Below are 16811 nucleotides of genomic sequence, written 5' to 3'. Positions count from 1 at the left end.
TTTTTTTTTTTTTTTTTTTTTTTTTTTTTTAAAGAAATGGAGAAAAATGTTTTAGGGATAACTTGAGATAACTCAGAGGCTTCTCATGGGCTGGAAGACAAACAGCATGTCACTCACACAAGTGCCTGGGGCCCGGGGCCAGGGAGGGCGGGAGGCGGCTGCTTCTGTCACACTGAGGGGTGAGCAGCAGAGGCTGGGCGGTCCCTCAGCACCCTGCCCCTGAGGGACATGGCCTGCGGCCTCCTGCTCAGCCTCTGGCTTGGTCAGGCTGCGGCTCTTCCGGGACTGGACGCCCAGGCCTCCGCAGGGCGCCGATCTGAATTGGTCCTCGCTGCCTCTGCGGCCGACCGTCCCCAAGCCTCACCCAGATGACGTGGTGCTGCCACCTCTCACGGAACAAGCAGAGCCTGGTCTGTCAGCTGCGTCCCTGCATCCCTCGCCCCGAGCTCCCTGGGAAGGCACCTGCCCGCCACTGCCCCCGAGGGCCCTACTGCAGTGCCCACAGTGGTTTGCCGCCTGCTCTGCCACTTCAGGCCCAGGCAGAGCCGCCCAGCTCCTGGGTGCACAGTGAGGCCAGGCGGCCACCTCAGAGACCGGGTCCACTGCCCTCCGGGTCCAGGGAACCCAGCCTGGGCGCGGCCCCCAGTAGTGCACAGGCGTCAGCCTGGGGGACACCAACCTCACCCGTGTGAGGTCTCTGCAGAAGTTCGAAACCTTTACAAGCCACTGGACTGAGGGAAACTGAGGGAATTTAACCATAAAAAGCAGGGCTGGGGGTCTCCATCCTGCACTTTGTCCCACTTGCCTTTCTGAAGAATCCAATGGAAACGTGTTCTGCGCAAGAGCAGGTCTGCAGGGGACCGAGGTTCCGCCTTTGGTACCGGTACCAAGACTGGCTGCTCTCCGAGGGCCTTTTCCTCTGTGCCCATTGGAGCTCTCTCCTCACCCCCATGCTGCTTCTCAGCCCTGCACCTCAGGCTGGGTCAGCCTAGGCCTCCCAGAGCCCCCCCAGCACCGCACTCCCTGCTCTTCTCTGGATCCCCAGGGTGCCGGAAGGCCTGGGTGCTGATGGCACCCTTGTCAAGGAGCGGAGGGAGCTGGTGAAACCTTCAGGCCCTGGGCTGAGTGGGAAGTCGGGTCCCTGGGGCGCGCTCTGCACGGGACAGACTTCGTCTCTCTCTCTCCTCTCTGGCTCTGGGGCCGAGAAGAGCAGTTTCCTCCACCCTGCACATAGGACGTGATGGACCAGACCACCACATCCCAAAGCACCGAGAGCCAAGTGACCATGGCTTGACACTTCTGAAACCAAGGCAAAATAAACCTTTCCCCCTTTTAAATTGTTTATCTCAGGTATTTTGTACCACGTAGAAAGCAAACACCCCACACATACACACTGCAGCCATTAACTGCCAACTTGAGTACAACACACCCAACTACATCGGCTCAGTAAATTCCGGGAGGGTGGCCGGATTCACTGACGATTTGCTGGGATTTACTGGGTGAGTGACCACTGCAAAAGGGCTCGCCATCTGAATGGTATAACGGGGAGCCAAGAAGGGCGGCGGCTTCTCCGTCTTTGGAGGGGCTCTGGTGTTCATCGTCACCTTGGATGCCATCTCCCGGCTTCTATCGCAGACCCTTGGGCCTCCTGACAGGGACTGACACGGGCCTTGGGCTGGATCCTTCGATCCCCAGGGCACGGACAGACCTTGGCACTTCTACACCCGGCTCTGGGCAGCCCCTGCAGCCCAATCTTGAACATTCTCATGTATTTGTGTACCTCACCTTAAATCTGTTTCTCTAATAAGCACCAACTCATACACAACCCAGGACTCTTGGTGAAGAGAACACAAAGGCTCCCCAGCCACGCCCACGGTATGCAGGACCAGGTGAAGGCGACAGTGCCCCCCTCTGTCTTCATTTAAATCCGGTATAGAGCACCCCACGGGGACACACTTACCCAGGGGCTGGAGTCTAGTTAAGTGCATTATCTGGATCCGCTGATGCTTAAAGGATTTTTTTTTTTTCAAAAAATGCGAAGTACTTTTAATGAATTAGAAATGTACTCTTTTGCTTGTAAAAACCATGCCCATCAAAATAATTAAGAAATTCAGTAGAATTCAAAAAGGAAGCGACAATTCCTTAGCCTATGGCCCAGCCATAAATACAGCCGACGACCGATGTGTGCTTTCCCTTCTCACCCAAAACTGAGGTGACACTGAAACGCACACCCAGCTCTCCAAACAAACGCAGCAAACTCAACTTGATGCCGCTACCATTTCCCAATCCTTTGAACGTCCTCTGAAAATGTGACTTTTTCTCGGCAGTCTAAATTCTGTGAGGCTCATCACGAATGGTTTACGTAGATCTCTGCTCTGAGGCAATATCAGTTAATTTCTGACATTTGCATTTAGAAATAAGGACAGGACAACTGACTTGCTCCTAAAGCTGGGTCCCCAGCTGTGAAAACGGCTTGAGAGAGAGAAACAGAAGCGAAGGGCCAGGGGCCCAGGGGCAGCATCAAGAACTTGCCAGAGGCGATGAGCGGTGTGGCCACACTTCCTTAGCGGCAGAGAGGCTGCATCTTCAGACTCAGACTGCAGGGGCCGCTCGTTCCTCTGAACCCGCAGGAGATGCCCTTCTAATCCCTACAGAGCAGGCATTTCAACATGCTATATTCTTTTTGTTAGGAGATCGCACATGTTAAAATATACCCCCCCCCAGCCATTTTATATCTTACTTCCGGGTTCTTCCCCGACTGAGTCCTTTCTCCTGCCGAAATTGTAAAGCGCGAAACTAGAGCCTCGCCAAGGCGGGAAATTCAAAAGACAACCTGGCTGGCCATAGGATAACAAAGACCGCTCCTCCCAAGGAAGGATCTTCCGCTGCCCACCCTATAAGTATCCCAGCACTTCCTCTTTTCGCTCTCGCTCTCTGCCTTCCTGCCTCCCGCTCGTCTCCCTACAATAAAGATCTCCTGCCGGACCTCTCGGTGCGTGAGTGGCATAATTGGGCAAGGGGCACCCAAAGGGGGCTCGAGACCCCTTTCACTTTTACCTATTTAATTAATAAAATTAGATATTTTTACATGTGTTTTAAGTCATTTGTACTTTTCTTCTATTAACTACTTCTTTTGCTAATTTTGTTTTTCTGATTACTGGTAATAGTTTTTCATTTATTAGATCTTTGTCATATTGCAAATGCTTTCCATGATTATTTGCCTCTGTGTGTTTTGAAACAAGTTTCCTGTTTTAAGGATCCAACTGTGCCTCTCTCTGCCTCTACAATTCATTCTACTGGGTTTATATGGAGCCAGCCCTGGACAATCAGTATTTTCTTCCTGATGTGTGGATTTAAATAGCTGCATGTTGTGTTGGCCTATACTTACCATGTGATAATTTAGTGAACTGCTTATTAAATTGATTTTATATTTATTTGTGATGCTTAATAATATTCCTTTTATCAAAAATTAAATTATCCATAGGACAATTTCAGCTATTTTATTCCATTGCTCTCTTCATGCTCACGTAAATACAGTACTTTAATTATTTTTACATTACAAAACGTTTGGAGTAATTCTGTTTTTATTTGCGGGGCTTTCAAGGGTTTCTCGGCTAATCTTGACTGTTTCTAAATAAACCTTTGAATCATTTCATCGGATTTCCAATTATTAATCTGGGAAAAACCAACATCTCTTCCACATCCGGTCTTCCCCAGCAGGAGCAGCGTGTATTTCTTCCTTTATTTTCACTTTCTCCTACCAGTAAACATGTGACATTCTCTTTCTGTAGTCCCTGTATCTGTCTTGCTAGCGCTATGCCAGGCGTTTTCTACTTCTGGTTACTCTCCTACAGGAAACGTTCTGTCTTTGCTATCCCTATGACTGGGGTGCTGAGTTCTGTAAAACTCCCCTGTTTGCTCAGGGGCCACAAGGCGATGTCACAGCCAGTGACGGCCACACACGGGTCTGCACTGCCCTGCACCCCCCCCGTCACGTCTGCACAACGGGATCGTCTCCCACACACTCCTCAGAGTCCCCGTCCTGTAGGACGGGCCACACCCGGGCAGTCACCGCATTTCTCTGTTAGCACCACACATTTCTCAACGCATTCTTCTGCATTTCCTGGCAGATCATTAGCGGCAAACAACTGCAATGTCTGCCCTTTCCAAAATCAGTCTCATGTTGCACAAATCTGCCTAGGATTTGCAGAGCCAAGTCCAGGCCCCGCTCCGAGGCCACGGTGCGCACCCCAGTTCGACTTGGAAACGCCACCCTTGGCATACCTGCTTTCCTGTTTTGCCAGAGCTACTGGACCTCGATTTTCCTGTGCAAACTTCTATTCACATCCAAAGAATCAGCCGTGCAGAACATACTTCAGATAAATGTGCTTCTTTTTCCAACTTAAAATTCTGATTGTCATGCTACCGTTTGTCACTAGTTTTCTGAAATTCTCAAAACAAGATTCTTGCAGCTGCTGTGGGGGTCAGCCTTGTTCTGCCTGGCTGCCTTGTCATCTCGAAGTGCTGGGCTCCCTTTCTCCTGTGCGGCCTGTTCTTCTCAGACTCCAGGTTCTCCTGCCAGGCTCCTACACCCTGACCGCTCCATGGCACCTTCGCTGGGGTAGCGCCAGGCCCTCAGCTCATCCACTCTCCCACACCTGTCTCCCTCCCAGGCCAGCCTTGCTTGTGGAGTTTCCCATCAGCTTAGGCAACGGGCTGTACAAGCAGAAAAGATCTGCCTGGCTCCGACTTTGGGAGGTTCAAACTCAAGGTCCAGCAGCCCTCTGGCAGGAGGGCAAGTAGGAGCAAGGGGTCACATGCCGGGGCAACAGAGAGCGAGGAGGGTGCCCACAAGCCTTCGGAGAGCACCTTGGAAGCAGGCTGGCTGCTGTCTCCTCCAACAGGCCCCTGAGCCTCTCCCTCCATGGCTTCCTTGCCTGATGTCCCTCCAGCAGTGTCCCCTGCCAACAGGCCAGGTCCTGATTATCCCAGCACAGCAATTTGCACACAGAACCCCTGGAGAAGATGTACCAGCTGGTGAGATCTGTCGTCAGCAAACTGACACCTGGATGAAATGCACAGATTTGCAACAGGAAAATTTCCCACGTTCCAAGGGTAAGTCCCATCACGTCACAGCAGGAGTTTCTCTACACGTTGTTCAATCACGCCGAGCGTCTGATGACTTCTGTGTCTATTTTCAGAAGCGAGACACTCTTGTACTTTGGCAAGGACAGGACACTTTTGGCAGCTTTAGGTGTTGGGTCACACTGACTCTAGGATGAATTTGGAGGATTGCAAAGAGGTCCATGTGTTTCTATGGTGCCGTATGGCTCCTTACAACTAATTCCTTGAATTGTAAGACTACTGGCAAAAACAGATCTGACCATTTAGGGGTAATGTTACGGTAATTTTGCAAATTATAAAGAACCCGAGATCCTGTCTCAGTTTGGAGACTTCAGTGCATTCTACATTGTGTAGGGTCAAACTGGAAAATGTGTATTTTCCTGGGAAATCATCAGTTTCTCCAGGCCTGCAGGTCCCTGCCAGCAATCCTGTCAGATTTTGACTTTCTGCCAGGTTCCTGATGTGACCACACCGCTACCTGTGGTAGGTGAGGGAGAGGAAGTGGCTCTGGGTAGGGGCTGCTCAGCTGTCTGCCGAGGAGGGGCCGATGAGGGGCTGTTTTAAGTGCCCAAGACTGGAAAGGGACAGAATCTCTGGGCCAAATAGGATCCAAGGCTGTGCCAACACTGGGAAGCAATGAAAGCCACGATTTCCACACTCTCCTCTTCAGCAGCATCGGAACGTCCAGTGGGGAACACCCACCATGGAACGGCTGTTCTCTTTCCTCTTTCCCGCCCTACTGTAGGGCCATAACCAGGGGCATTTGAGCTCTTCGGGCTTTCCAGAGTTACCCCCAAATGACCTGCACACAGAGCTTTCCACATGGATCCGACTGTCCTTGGCCTTCTAATTCCTCTCCTGTCACCCTTTACCATCAGATTTGGGGCATTTAGTCAGGGAATATAACCTAATCCTTTTTTGCTGTGGAAAATTCAATGAAATTTTCTTTATAATCGAAATACTACTATAATTTTTTAAGCGTTTCCTGATTCCACCAAAGATGACTGCAGCCTTTTACAGAGCAAGGGAAACAGCTAACAGTTGTGCATTATTCCTTCTGCTGTCCTTGGTGTGTAACCTGTGACAGACCAGAAGGTGTCTGGCACTCCCACGGCTGGGCTCTAACACTCTGCACAAAGATCCAGCCCCGGCTCCTTCCCAGGCTGCCGTCAGTTAATTCTGAGCAGCAGGCTTTACAGGTGCCAAGAGCAGGGGTCTGGGGTTCATCCTGCCACAGGACCCTTCCCTGCTCCTCGCTTGACCTTGTATGAGTGCAGGTGTGCGCAGTTTAATTTTGGTTTGTGGCACTGAAATTCGCTGTTGTTGAGCACAGTGTTTAGGCCTTTCTCAGACGTGATGCATGAGATCTCGTCTCGAGCGGAGTTTCTGTGGGTGCGTGGACTCAGACCACGGGCGCTAAGGGCAGGCGCCTGGGTGAGAAGCCGGCCCCTGAGCAGCTGGGCGCCCTGGCTGTCCTGAGGAGCGGTATCTGCAGGTGGGGACTGTCCAGTGGGTGCCCTGCCCCACCCTGCCCCAGGGCCAGCACACAGATCGGCTCCTCTCTCTCCCAGTCTCTCTGCATGCAGCCCCTTTCTTTCTAGCCCAGGTCACTGTCCCTGCTGGCATTTTACTGAGGGACCCAGATGCTCCTGAGAAAGAGAGTTCCAAGTTCAACAGCAAGAGGAGACGGGGGTGGGGGCAAGGGGCCCCAGAACACAGAAGAGCGAGCGGAAAGGTAGCAGTCATGGGTGGGGCAAGCACCAACCGCTGAGGCCCCCACATTGGTACTGCGATCCTGGAGCCACCGTGCTGCCCGGCTCTGCCAGCTCCCAGAGAGGCGACAGCTTGTGTGCGGCTTCATACAGGACCGGCCAAGCCGGAGCCCGTGTCCCCGGCCACCTCCTGAGTGAGACTCCGCGTCTGCGGCCGGGAGCAGGGCGGCTCCTCTGCCACCTGCCCTCTCAGCCTGGCAGAGACCACGCAGAGGCCCCCTCTTCCCCTCCCTCTGCCCCTGCTGCTCTCCACTGGGCCCAGTCAGGGTGCGGCCCGTGACCTGGAGCTCTGCGCCCGCCCTCGGCCCTCCACCAGCGGAGGCTCAGGGCCTCACTCACCTTCTCGTGGCTCAGCAGGATGATCCGCACCAGCACCACGTTGATGTGGGCCCCCAGAGACTCGTCGTGGTAGATCTCATTGACCTGAAAGACAGCCAGGGAGGCATCAGCAGGAGCCACGCCCGCGTGTCCTCGTCCACTAACTACGAGCGCCTTTATCATCCGGTCACCCCACCCCGAGAGACAGAGGGAGGGAGACAGAGGGACAGAGGCCATGGGCAGCGCCGGGAATGCCCGTCAGGCCCCCACGCGGCTGCCACCAGCTATGAATGTCGGCGCACACACTGCCACCATCAGCCTTCTTGACGGCAGAACACAACTCGGCCATCCGGACTCCAGATCGAAGGCGTTCGGGAGATAAAGCCACACAGGCGCAGACTTTTCTCCTTGTCCTTTCCTAGACAAACAGCTGTCTGAAGGACAGTTCTCCCCACATCGCGAAGGCGGCTCCTTCCATCTCGGCAGCTTGGTTCATACCACTGGCTTCCTCCGCACCTTTCTACTTTATCCTGCTGCGTTTTTGTCCACCTACTTTGGGGACATTTCAGGGCTGGCCCAGAGCCTTGTGCATGCTAAGCATCCACTATCCTTGTGCGTTTTCTCTCTTGTGTGTAAAATCGTTTTTCTGGGCAGGCGTCTGTGGGCTTGTGGCCCTCAGATGTCACAGGCTGCAGCCCCAGAAAAGAGGTTGAGTCCCCAGCTCCGCACAGCAGGCGACCTTCCAGAGCCAGGCCAGCCCCACCCATCACCTGGCAGGGAGGCCGAGCCCCCGGGAGCCACCCCAGCGGCTTCTCATGCTGACTGAGGCGCTGTGGCCCGGGCTTCTCCAGCCTTCCCACCTCACGGAGCTGCTCCAGAATCTGTTTTCCTCTTGCAGGCTCAGCCCCGGGCACAGAAGCGTTATTAACAGATCCATTGGTGTCATCACTGAGCAGACAGCATGGGCCAGCCATGCGACCCCCTCACGTGCAGGCCGAGCCTACAGGCTTCTGACTGGGCACCCGATGCTCTGGGGGCAGACGCAGCCACACTGCACTCCCGGAGCCCTGACACCCAGGCCAGGGCCTGGATGCGCTGCTCCCTGAGGTTTCAAATCTGTATCTGAGCCACTGTAATTGCTACCTGCAGACAGGTAGCAAATCACCCACAGCAGGAAGACACCTCAGGAAATCTGAGAGTTAACAAGGACAATCAAAGCAGACGGAAGAGGAGAGGCACAAGTGGCTGCTGTCATCGTTGCCATGGATAAGACGGCGCCACTCTGGGGCAGAGCTAACAAGCTCATCTGTCCCCAGCGGATGCCGCCACGAGCCCGGCCAGCAGCCCTCCTTCTGAGTGAAACCTTCCCCGCTGTGGGGCAGCATGCAGAGCAGGCGGGCCCCACGCCTCGGAGCCGTGGCCTGCTGGTCCCTGAGCCTGCTGCCCACGGGGTGGACGCTCTTCACTCCATCCACCCTGACCCTGAACTCTCGCCTCAGATTGGGGTGGAGGCGGGAGAAGACAAAACAACCTGGGAGCCAGGAAGGAAGCAAAGAGAAGCTCAGACAGCTGGAGCCCACAAGCTGTGCGAGGCTGGAAAGGTCCAGGTCCACACGGGGTGAGGGTGGAGGCCAGCACGCCCACAAACCCGGAGTGCGGCCCCGCGCCCAGCCCTGTGCAGCAGACGCCAGCTCCCGGGAGCTGGCGGCAGCACCACTGTGTTCAGAGGAGCCCTGGATGCTACCTGCAGGAGTGGAGCATGGCCGGCCTGTGTGACCACTGCAGAAAGAATAAACCCCAAGCCCCACCTGCAGGTCCTCGGCCTCTAGGGCCCCTGCAAGGCCAGTGACCCTGGAAGAACAGGAGCCGCCCCACACCCCTACCAGGAGCTGTCCACCAAGCGGTGCCCCTTCCCCAACTCATCTGAGGGAGGGAGCTTCGGGAGGTAACAAGGGAGCGGTGAGGCCACGGCTGGAGTTGATGCCCTCCTGGGGACGCCAGGGAGCTCTGTCTGTTTCTGTGTCTCTGTCGGTCCAAGTCTCGCTCGCTACCCCTCCCCTCCCTCTCTCTGTCTCTGGCAGCCTTGAGTTTGGCGTTCCCTGACCCAGAACTGGGAGAGGTGAGCTCCCGGGACGAGATACCTGCCTTCAGGATCTTATTTCCCGGCCTAAGACCACCAGGCCGAGCCCCACGCTGGGGCTTACAACAGCTTGGATCCTGACTGCCCAAGTCCCCCATGCTAAAGGCTTGGTCACCTGCCTGTGGTACTGAGGGCAGACGGGACCCAAGGGAGGGAGGGAGGTCATTGAGTGCACTCAGAAGGATCCTCGCTCCGCCCTCCTGCTGACTCCTGGGACTTGGCTCCGCTACGCACTCCCGCCATGGTGTTCAACCTCACCAAGGCCCAAAGCAAAGGGGCCGAGGACCATGGGCTGAAACCTCAGGGACTGCGATCCAGAATCAGCCTGTCCCCTTCGAAGTGTTACCTCAGTTCTCATCCCCGCTATGGAGCTGACTGGCACAGCACTTGACCAGGCCGTTCCTCCGAAAGCTTTCAACAGGAAGAGCCCGAGAGGCTCTCATGGGCCCAGTGACATTTCTCCTTCTGCTTGGGACTGGGCGACATCAGACCAAAGAACTAAATAGAACTTTTGCAGCCGTGAACTTCACTGTGTGAGTGTCAGCCCCGGCCCGGCCGCAGCCTTTTCTGGTTCCTGTAGGGCTCCTCAGCGGGAGCTCAGCCCAGAGCCACTGTGTGCTTCTGGCCAGGTTCTCCTTCCCAGAGCCTGAGGTGGGCACCCAGCAGACCCAGGACACAGCAGTCGGGCCCATGTGTGTGGTTCTGAACCCACACGATGCGAGGAGAGCTCTGAATGAGCACAGAAGTCGAGGGCAGGCCGGGCGTGGTGGCGCACGCCTGTAATCCCAGCCCTCAGGGGGCTGAGGCAGGAGGATCACTGTGAGTTCGAGACCAGTCTGAGTTACATAGTGAGTTCCAGGTCAGTCTCAACTAGTGAGACCCTGTCTCAAAAAACCAAAAAAAAGAAAAAAAGTCAAGGGTACATCAGAGCGGCATCTACCCATGGGACTCAGGCTCCTACATGCGTGGTCTGGAACAAGAGAGGAGAGAGGAGGGTGCGGTGGCTCAGCAAGCAGGGGGCGCTCCTGGCAGAGGGCGCACCATGCACACACATCCTGGGGCCAGAAGCAGTGAGGCACATTCCGGGTACAGACAGGCTGGGGCAGGGAGGGTCCCAGAAGAGGAGACGGCAGAGGGCAGCTGACACTGGACTGTGCAGGACAGGAGAAAGATTCCAAACGTGTGCAAAGGGCCATCGGAGAAGGGGTCCTGGTGGAGGGATGACTCTGCATTTTGCAACATGCACACACATGCTTTGTGGGAAGCAGAATGAAGGGATGGGAATGTGGGGGTTCAGAGGCCAGGGTGCGTGGAGAGAAGGAGCAAACAGGAGGATGTGATGCAAAATGGGTGAGGGCACCGCCGCCTCCTGCTCCCTGGGACACTGCAGGGCCCACTGAGCACTTTCATTTTTGCCGAGAAATGCAATTCATCCATCTTTGCTGGGCATGAAGTCGGGAGAGAAATCCTCAGGGGACCCAGCCCACGGCAGTGTGAGCCAATGGCCACACCACTGCCATCCTCTGCAGGACCAGGACCCTGGCCTGGGACTGGGGATGCAGACCCATCTTACCGGAAGAGGGGAGAGGGGCTTTGGGTCCTTCCTGACACAGCAGGTCGGACCTGCTGCCTCAACCACAACTGAGGGGAACAGACACCCCAGAAACCCCTGCTTAGCCCAGGCCCCACGCACAAAGGGCACTTTCAGGCCCACACCCTGCTGGACCCTTGGGTGTCGGGGAGCTAACCGTGGCCCCAGGGCTGGGCGTGCTGGCCTCTGGAAGCTCGGCCGTGCCAGAGAACCCTGGGCCCCGCTGGGCAGGCCAGGTGGCTCCCATTCGACAGCCAGGGGGTCAGGCGGGCTCAAGCCTCTCCATGGGGCCCCTCTCCCCGGAAGGCCTGTTCTTCCACTCAGGTGCAGCCACTTGGAGACCCCTGACTGGTCAGCTATGGAGTTGACATGGCAGAGCCCAAACTGCAAGCGGGGACCGGACCCCATGTTTGAATGTGTCAAGAACAGAGCTGGCTGGAACGCAGAGTTTGTAGGGTGTGAGACAGGCGGAGTTCCCACAGGGCCCCATCCTCCCCTGGCCTAAAGGGTGGGCCCTGTGCCGTCCCCACACACCCGGGGCTTCACCCACTTTTCAGGGCAGTGAAACAGCCACAGCACCCAGAATCTGGAGCCTCCACCCCCGCAGGCTGCTGGGTACAGCTGGGAAGTCAGAGCTCCGGTACCAACCCGGGCCAGAGGACTGCAGGGCAAGGGGACACCGGGATGTTAGTAAACTCCCGGGGAGATGCTCACGTCATCAGTGGGGACACAGCACAGATGCGTTTCTGCCTAGGACAGAGCTCATAGGTGGGGCACAGAGAGCAGCAAAAGACAGAAGGCAGACTGCAGACCTCAGACACCTCCCTCCTCTCCTGACCCTCCTGCTTTGTTCCCCAGGGGCGGCAGATGGCAGGGGCTCCCCAGGGACTTCCAGCCTCAGGCCCCTTCCCTCCCCAATGTCATTCTTCACCACAGCCACCGGGTAGAGCAGATCTGACCTCTTCCGTCTTCTGTCTAAAGCCTTCAATGGCTCCTCAGTGCCCCCGGGCTGGCATTCAGGGTCCTCCCTCTCAGTGGCCCTGGTGGCTCCTCCTGTTGCACTCCCGCCCTCTCCTCCACGGAATCCTCAGCCCTGACAGTGAGGTAGGCCTCCCTGCAAAGCCTGGCTGCCCTTTCCTGCTGCCCGCGCAGTGACTCATGCCTGGAATTCCCACATTCCTGCTCCAGCCCAGAATTCTTTAGATACCAGAAGAGCACGTGGGGGAAAAAAGGTCATAGTAACAAATATGTTTCAGAGGAGAGAAGGTCTTTACTCCCCTGGCTCAAACGCTCCCCACCCCAAGGACTTCTGGCTGCACTTGGAGTAACGCTAGAGCACCCTGGCCTGACCTCCAGGCCAGCAGCACCGCTGCGGCCTTTCCCAAGGTCCTCCTTGTACAGGGAGCCCATCTGACCTCCAGGCCTTTGCACTTGCCAGCCTCCCTCAGCATGGCTCCCAGCCCACACTGGGTGTCCAGTGAAGAGGGCTTCGGTGCATGTTTGTAACACCAGGCACTCACACTTGCTCCGGAGGACTGCTGGGTCCAAGTAAAGTTCCTGGATCCTTGCAGGAACGAAGGCGTGAATTGCCTTGGAGGATGGGAACAACAGGAAATGGGCAGTGGTGACCCCACAGGCTCATACTCCCAGCTCACCGTGGTGCCCCCTCTACCCAGCCAGCCCTGCCAGGCCGAGGCTGCGGAGAAGCTGCCCTCTCTGGTGCCCAGGCTGCAGGAGGGGAGCCCTGCAACCGTGTCCTTGAGCTCTGTCTAAGAAATTGATCCTGGAATCTCTAAAGCCTGGGGGAAGTGTTCAAAGCTGCAACCCAGCTCTGAGAGAGGCCAAGGGCTCCTTGTCTGGGGAAATACGTGGTAATGTGCCTTTTGCTTATGCACAGATGCAGCCAAATTTCTGTTCTGGAATTGAAAATAAGGAAGGTCGCAGCTCTGCGTGACAATGGAAAAGTTTGCCTTGTTGGTCAGCGGATCTCTACCTAAGGGCAACTGTGAGTCCCGGGGGGCAGCTGCCAGGCAGGATCACCTTCCTCAGCAGAGGTGAGGAAGGGGGTGCCGGAAGTGGGGCTTCATATTGGGGAGGCGTGGGGTCCAGCTGGCTGCAAGGGCAGGAAGGGACTAGAGGCTGGAACAGAGGTGATGGCTCCCATCCCAGCTCCCAGGGCCCAGGGAACTCCTCTGCTGGGCCCAGAGGCAGCCGGGGCCCTGGCACACCCTGGGCAGTGAGGGCAGCAGGCACAGCTCACTGTCTGGCCCCCTGCAAGCCCAGAAATAGAGAGAGAGAGACAGAGAGAGAGAGAGAGAGAGAGAGAGAGCGGGGGTGCATGCCCCCATTTTTGCAAGCCCAGAAAGAGAGAGAGAGAGACAGAGAGAGAGAGAGAGAGAGAGAGAGAGAGCAGGCCTCCATGCCCCTAGAAATCCAGGCATGGACCCCAGAGGGCAGGCCTGGAAGAGAGCCAGTAAGCCCGCCAGAACAGGGACCCAGGGCTTCCAGATCCTGGGAGGAACGTCCGGCCCCCAAATCCGGCTCTATCCAGACTGAACACGCCCTCTGCTCCTCTTTCTTACCCTCTTGGTGCTCAGCAAACGCCTGGGAGGCGACGCAGACCCTCGCCATGTCTCAGAATACCAAACTATGTCAGGCCAGGTACACATCTGCGATCCCCGCTACTCTGGACGCTGAGGCAGGAGGAATGCAGGGCCAGCCTAGGCCGCTTAGGGACACCCTCGTCAGAACAGATGAAAACGACCGGAGGCACTCAGTAGGAGGAGGATTGCCTGGCAGACCAGCCTGGGAAGGTCCTAGTATAGATCTCTGGGGCCACACAGAAGGAAGAAAAAGGGAAGGAAGAGAGAGTGGAAGGAAGGGTAGAAGGAGGAGAGAGAGAGGCAGAGAGAGAGAGAGGGAACTGAGGGGAGGGAGGGAAGGCAGGTAGGTGTCACGGAGCTCGGAGCCGCAGAATCAGGATGGCTGAGGGTACAACGCACAGGGATGGGAGTACAGTGGCCCAAGGAACACGCTCCACACCCGACACCTCCTGGCCCAGACTCCTGGGCAAATCCCGGCTAGGTCCTTGTCCTTCCGGGCCCAGTCTTGGGGGCCCCAGCCACGCTGGCCGATGCCCAGAACCCAGTCGGGAGCTGTGCAGCTGAAACACCAGGGCACAAACGTGGCGGTCAAGGCCGCCTCCCAGTTTTCCACGCTGGGTGATTAAGTGCAAGAAGCTACGCTCCTCACGCCTGAACCCGGGCGTGAGCAGAGGGGAGCGGGCCCCAGCCCATGCTGCATCACTTCCAGGGAGGGATCTGCTCACCCCGCCGTGGACTGTTTCCCCAGTCCCTGCCACTCGGCGCTGAGGACTGACGGCAGTGGTGCATTCGGAGCCCCACAGAAGCCCCTGCTCACAGCACTGTGCTGTCCTCAGACCCCAGGAGGGGAAGCCGCTGTGAGGCTGTGAGGAGCAGCGTCCTGGAGTCTCCCTGGGGTCCCACGGTCTTCGCTGCGGCCGCCCTGGGGCCTCTGACCAGCTACTCCTCCTCACACTGGTTCCCAGAGCCAGGGCTGGCGGTGCCAGGCCTGCCCAGAGCCTGACTGAGGTCTGGAACCCTCCCTGCCTCCCGCTGGGGGCCCAGCCCTCCTCCTGCAGAGCCACAGCTGACCAGGAAGAGAAGGTACTGCCCAGCGAGGACCAGCTGCTGTGGAGGCCGCCGGGCGCACCAGGCTCTGGGCTGCTGGGCTGCTGGGAGCGCTGCTGGGAGGTGATGGGCAGGAGGAGCCACCTGTCCCTGCTCTCTGCTCACCAGTGTGGAGTCCCATTTCGGGGAGGGCACCTGGCCTCGGACAGCACCGTCCCCAACACAGCCCCACTGTCTCTGAGGCCACGGGACACAGCCTGCCCCGGTGACTGGCGCTGCCCACAGCTCTGGCCGGCACCACAGTGACCTCTCAGAAGAACAAATTTTCCTTTCCCTCAGTAAATCACATTCCTCTTGTGCCCTCTCAGACTGTGAGTCTTACTTTTTTAAGCTTTTATCACTTTCCCCATATTTTGTATTTGTGCACACTGATTCCACAGATCACAGGTTTTGTTTTGGCAAAACGGACTTGTACATGCACGTGATACACTCTAATCATTCCATCGCCCCGTTGCCCCAAGCTCACCCCAGTTCCACATTTTGGGGGTTTCAAGGTGCATATCGTACTGTGATCCAATTCTGACCTAAGAAGAGAGACTGGGCAAATGCCACCATGAGGAGAGCAGGCCAGGCCTCTGGGGAGACCTGGGTGGCACTGGGTGAGGAGCAGATGGAAAGGATGCCAGGGCGCGCAGGTCAGACTCAGGCTAGGCCCCGCCGGTGCCCCTGCCTCCCCCAACCTTTAGGGTCAGACAGACCACGAAGTCCTGGGCCCGCTTCCCCTGAGAGGAGGCTGCATCCTAAGTTTGGGGGCCCAGCTGTGATGTGCAGACTGGTGAGGGCCAGGCCTCAGTCCCACAGTCCCCAGACGGGGTGTTCACTTGCCTGGGGAACTGAGAAGCAGGACTTCCTGACTTTCTGGCTGTGCAGAAAGCCACAGACACAGCTCCTGAGGCAGCACAGGATCTACTGAGGGCCACGTACAACGCAGACCTCCGGGTGTGGGGAGGGACCCTAACTTGCTCCCTGTAGATGTTAAACTTGGTTCCTGTCTGGCAATGCTAATCCTACTGCAGTCAGCGTTCTTGGAACGGTGCGTACCCCTCCCCCTGCACTCCCTAGGGCTAAGTAAAAGTGGGCACCCTGTGGAGCTCGTGGAAGACTGTCCACTAGAGCTGGATTCTTCCTGGTCCCACTGCACACTGCATACTGGTTCTGTCTTGCTTTTACTCCCCAATGTTTTCCCCACAGGTATTTGGGGTTCAAAAGAGCTCCAGATACTAAGAGGCAGTACGAACCCAGGACAGCACCTACACGGCAGATGACATGGGCTCGGCCCAAGGAAGCTGGGCTTGGAGGCCCCGCCTGAGATGCGTTTTTGTGCGTGGTGGGGGCTGCAGACGGACGACTCCTCTGGCTGTCACCTGACTTACTGCAGTGACGCCGCGCCAGGGGTGCTACCAGGTGCCTTGGACGCTCCGCTGTCAGCTTCTCACTGGAGCCTGAACCAGACAAGCTGTCACAGGAGCGCCGCCGCCTGCCCTCCAGTCCACGGGGACCCTCGCTCCAGCTCTGACAAGCGTGAGCTTCCCGCAGGAGGCCGAGAGCGGCTGCTCCCGGGCTTCCAGCACCCTGCACTCTGCGGCGTCACCAAGGACGAGATGCCTGGCACGCGGGTGGGGGTGGGGGTGGCAGGTGAGCCCAGGGCCGCCATCCTGGAGTCTGCCACTCCAGCCCCGAGCTGGGCCCTGCCCAGGCCCCACTGCTCAGCACACGGCCAGCCGGCAGCCTTGCCTGGCACACGGTGGTGCTCTGGCCACGCACTAGGTGGCAGGGATCTGACGGAGCACAGGCGGGCACAGCAGGGGAGAATCCATGGGAAGCCCGGACACCCACACAGGCAGCGTGCAGCCTGCTACTGGGCGGGCGAAGGGAGAGACCTGGGAGGGCAGAGGGCCGACAGGAGGACTCTGGCCTGGCCTCTGGTCTGCCTGCCCGGCAGCCGGAGGGACCTCCCTTCCCATGGACCATGCTGTCTCGGCAGCCTGGCCCCACCACCCAGCGCTCTGGGCTGCTGGGAGGGCAGACGGGCGATGGCAGAGCGGAAGGCGAGCTCCTCCCTGCCAGCACACGCTCGTTCGTGCGGAGCAGAACCAGCGGCCAGGGGCAAGTGTCCCACCTGGAGGGCCCAAGTCCAGTCCACCTGTGTGGACGCC

The 16811-nt window shown here is 57.3% G+C and overlaps 1 protein-coding gene across 1 annotated transcript in view; it reads right to left on the bottom strand.

The window, feature by feature from the left end:
• Positions 1-16811, bottom strand: part of Adamts2 (ADAM metallopeptidase with thrombospondin type 1 motif 2) — a 117281-nt gene that overhangs the window by 34652 nt on the left and 65818 nt on the right. The window contains exon 4 of the mRNA XM_010623772.2: positions 7236-7319. Within this exon, the coding sequence (XP_010622074.2) occupies positions 7236-7319 (84 nt within the window). The remainder of the gene's footprint in view (positions 1-7235; positions 7320-16811) is intronic.

The sequence above is a fragment of the Fukomys damarensis genome, unplaced genomic scaffold (genome assembly GCF_012274545.1).
Source record: "Fukomys damarensis isolate Sample0158 unplaced genomic scaffold, DMR_v1.0_HiC HiC_scaffold_9, whole genome shotgun sequence".
NCBI classification, from domain to species: Eukaryota; Metazoa; Chordata; class Mammalia; order Rodentia; family Bathyergidae; genus Fukomys; species Fukomys damarensis.
Note: the sequence above shows the minus strand (reverse complement) of the source record. Positions and strands in the feature narration are given on the sequence as shown.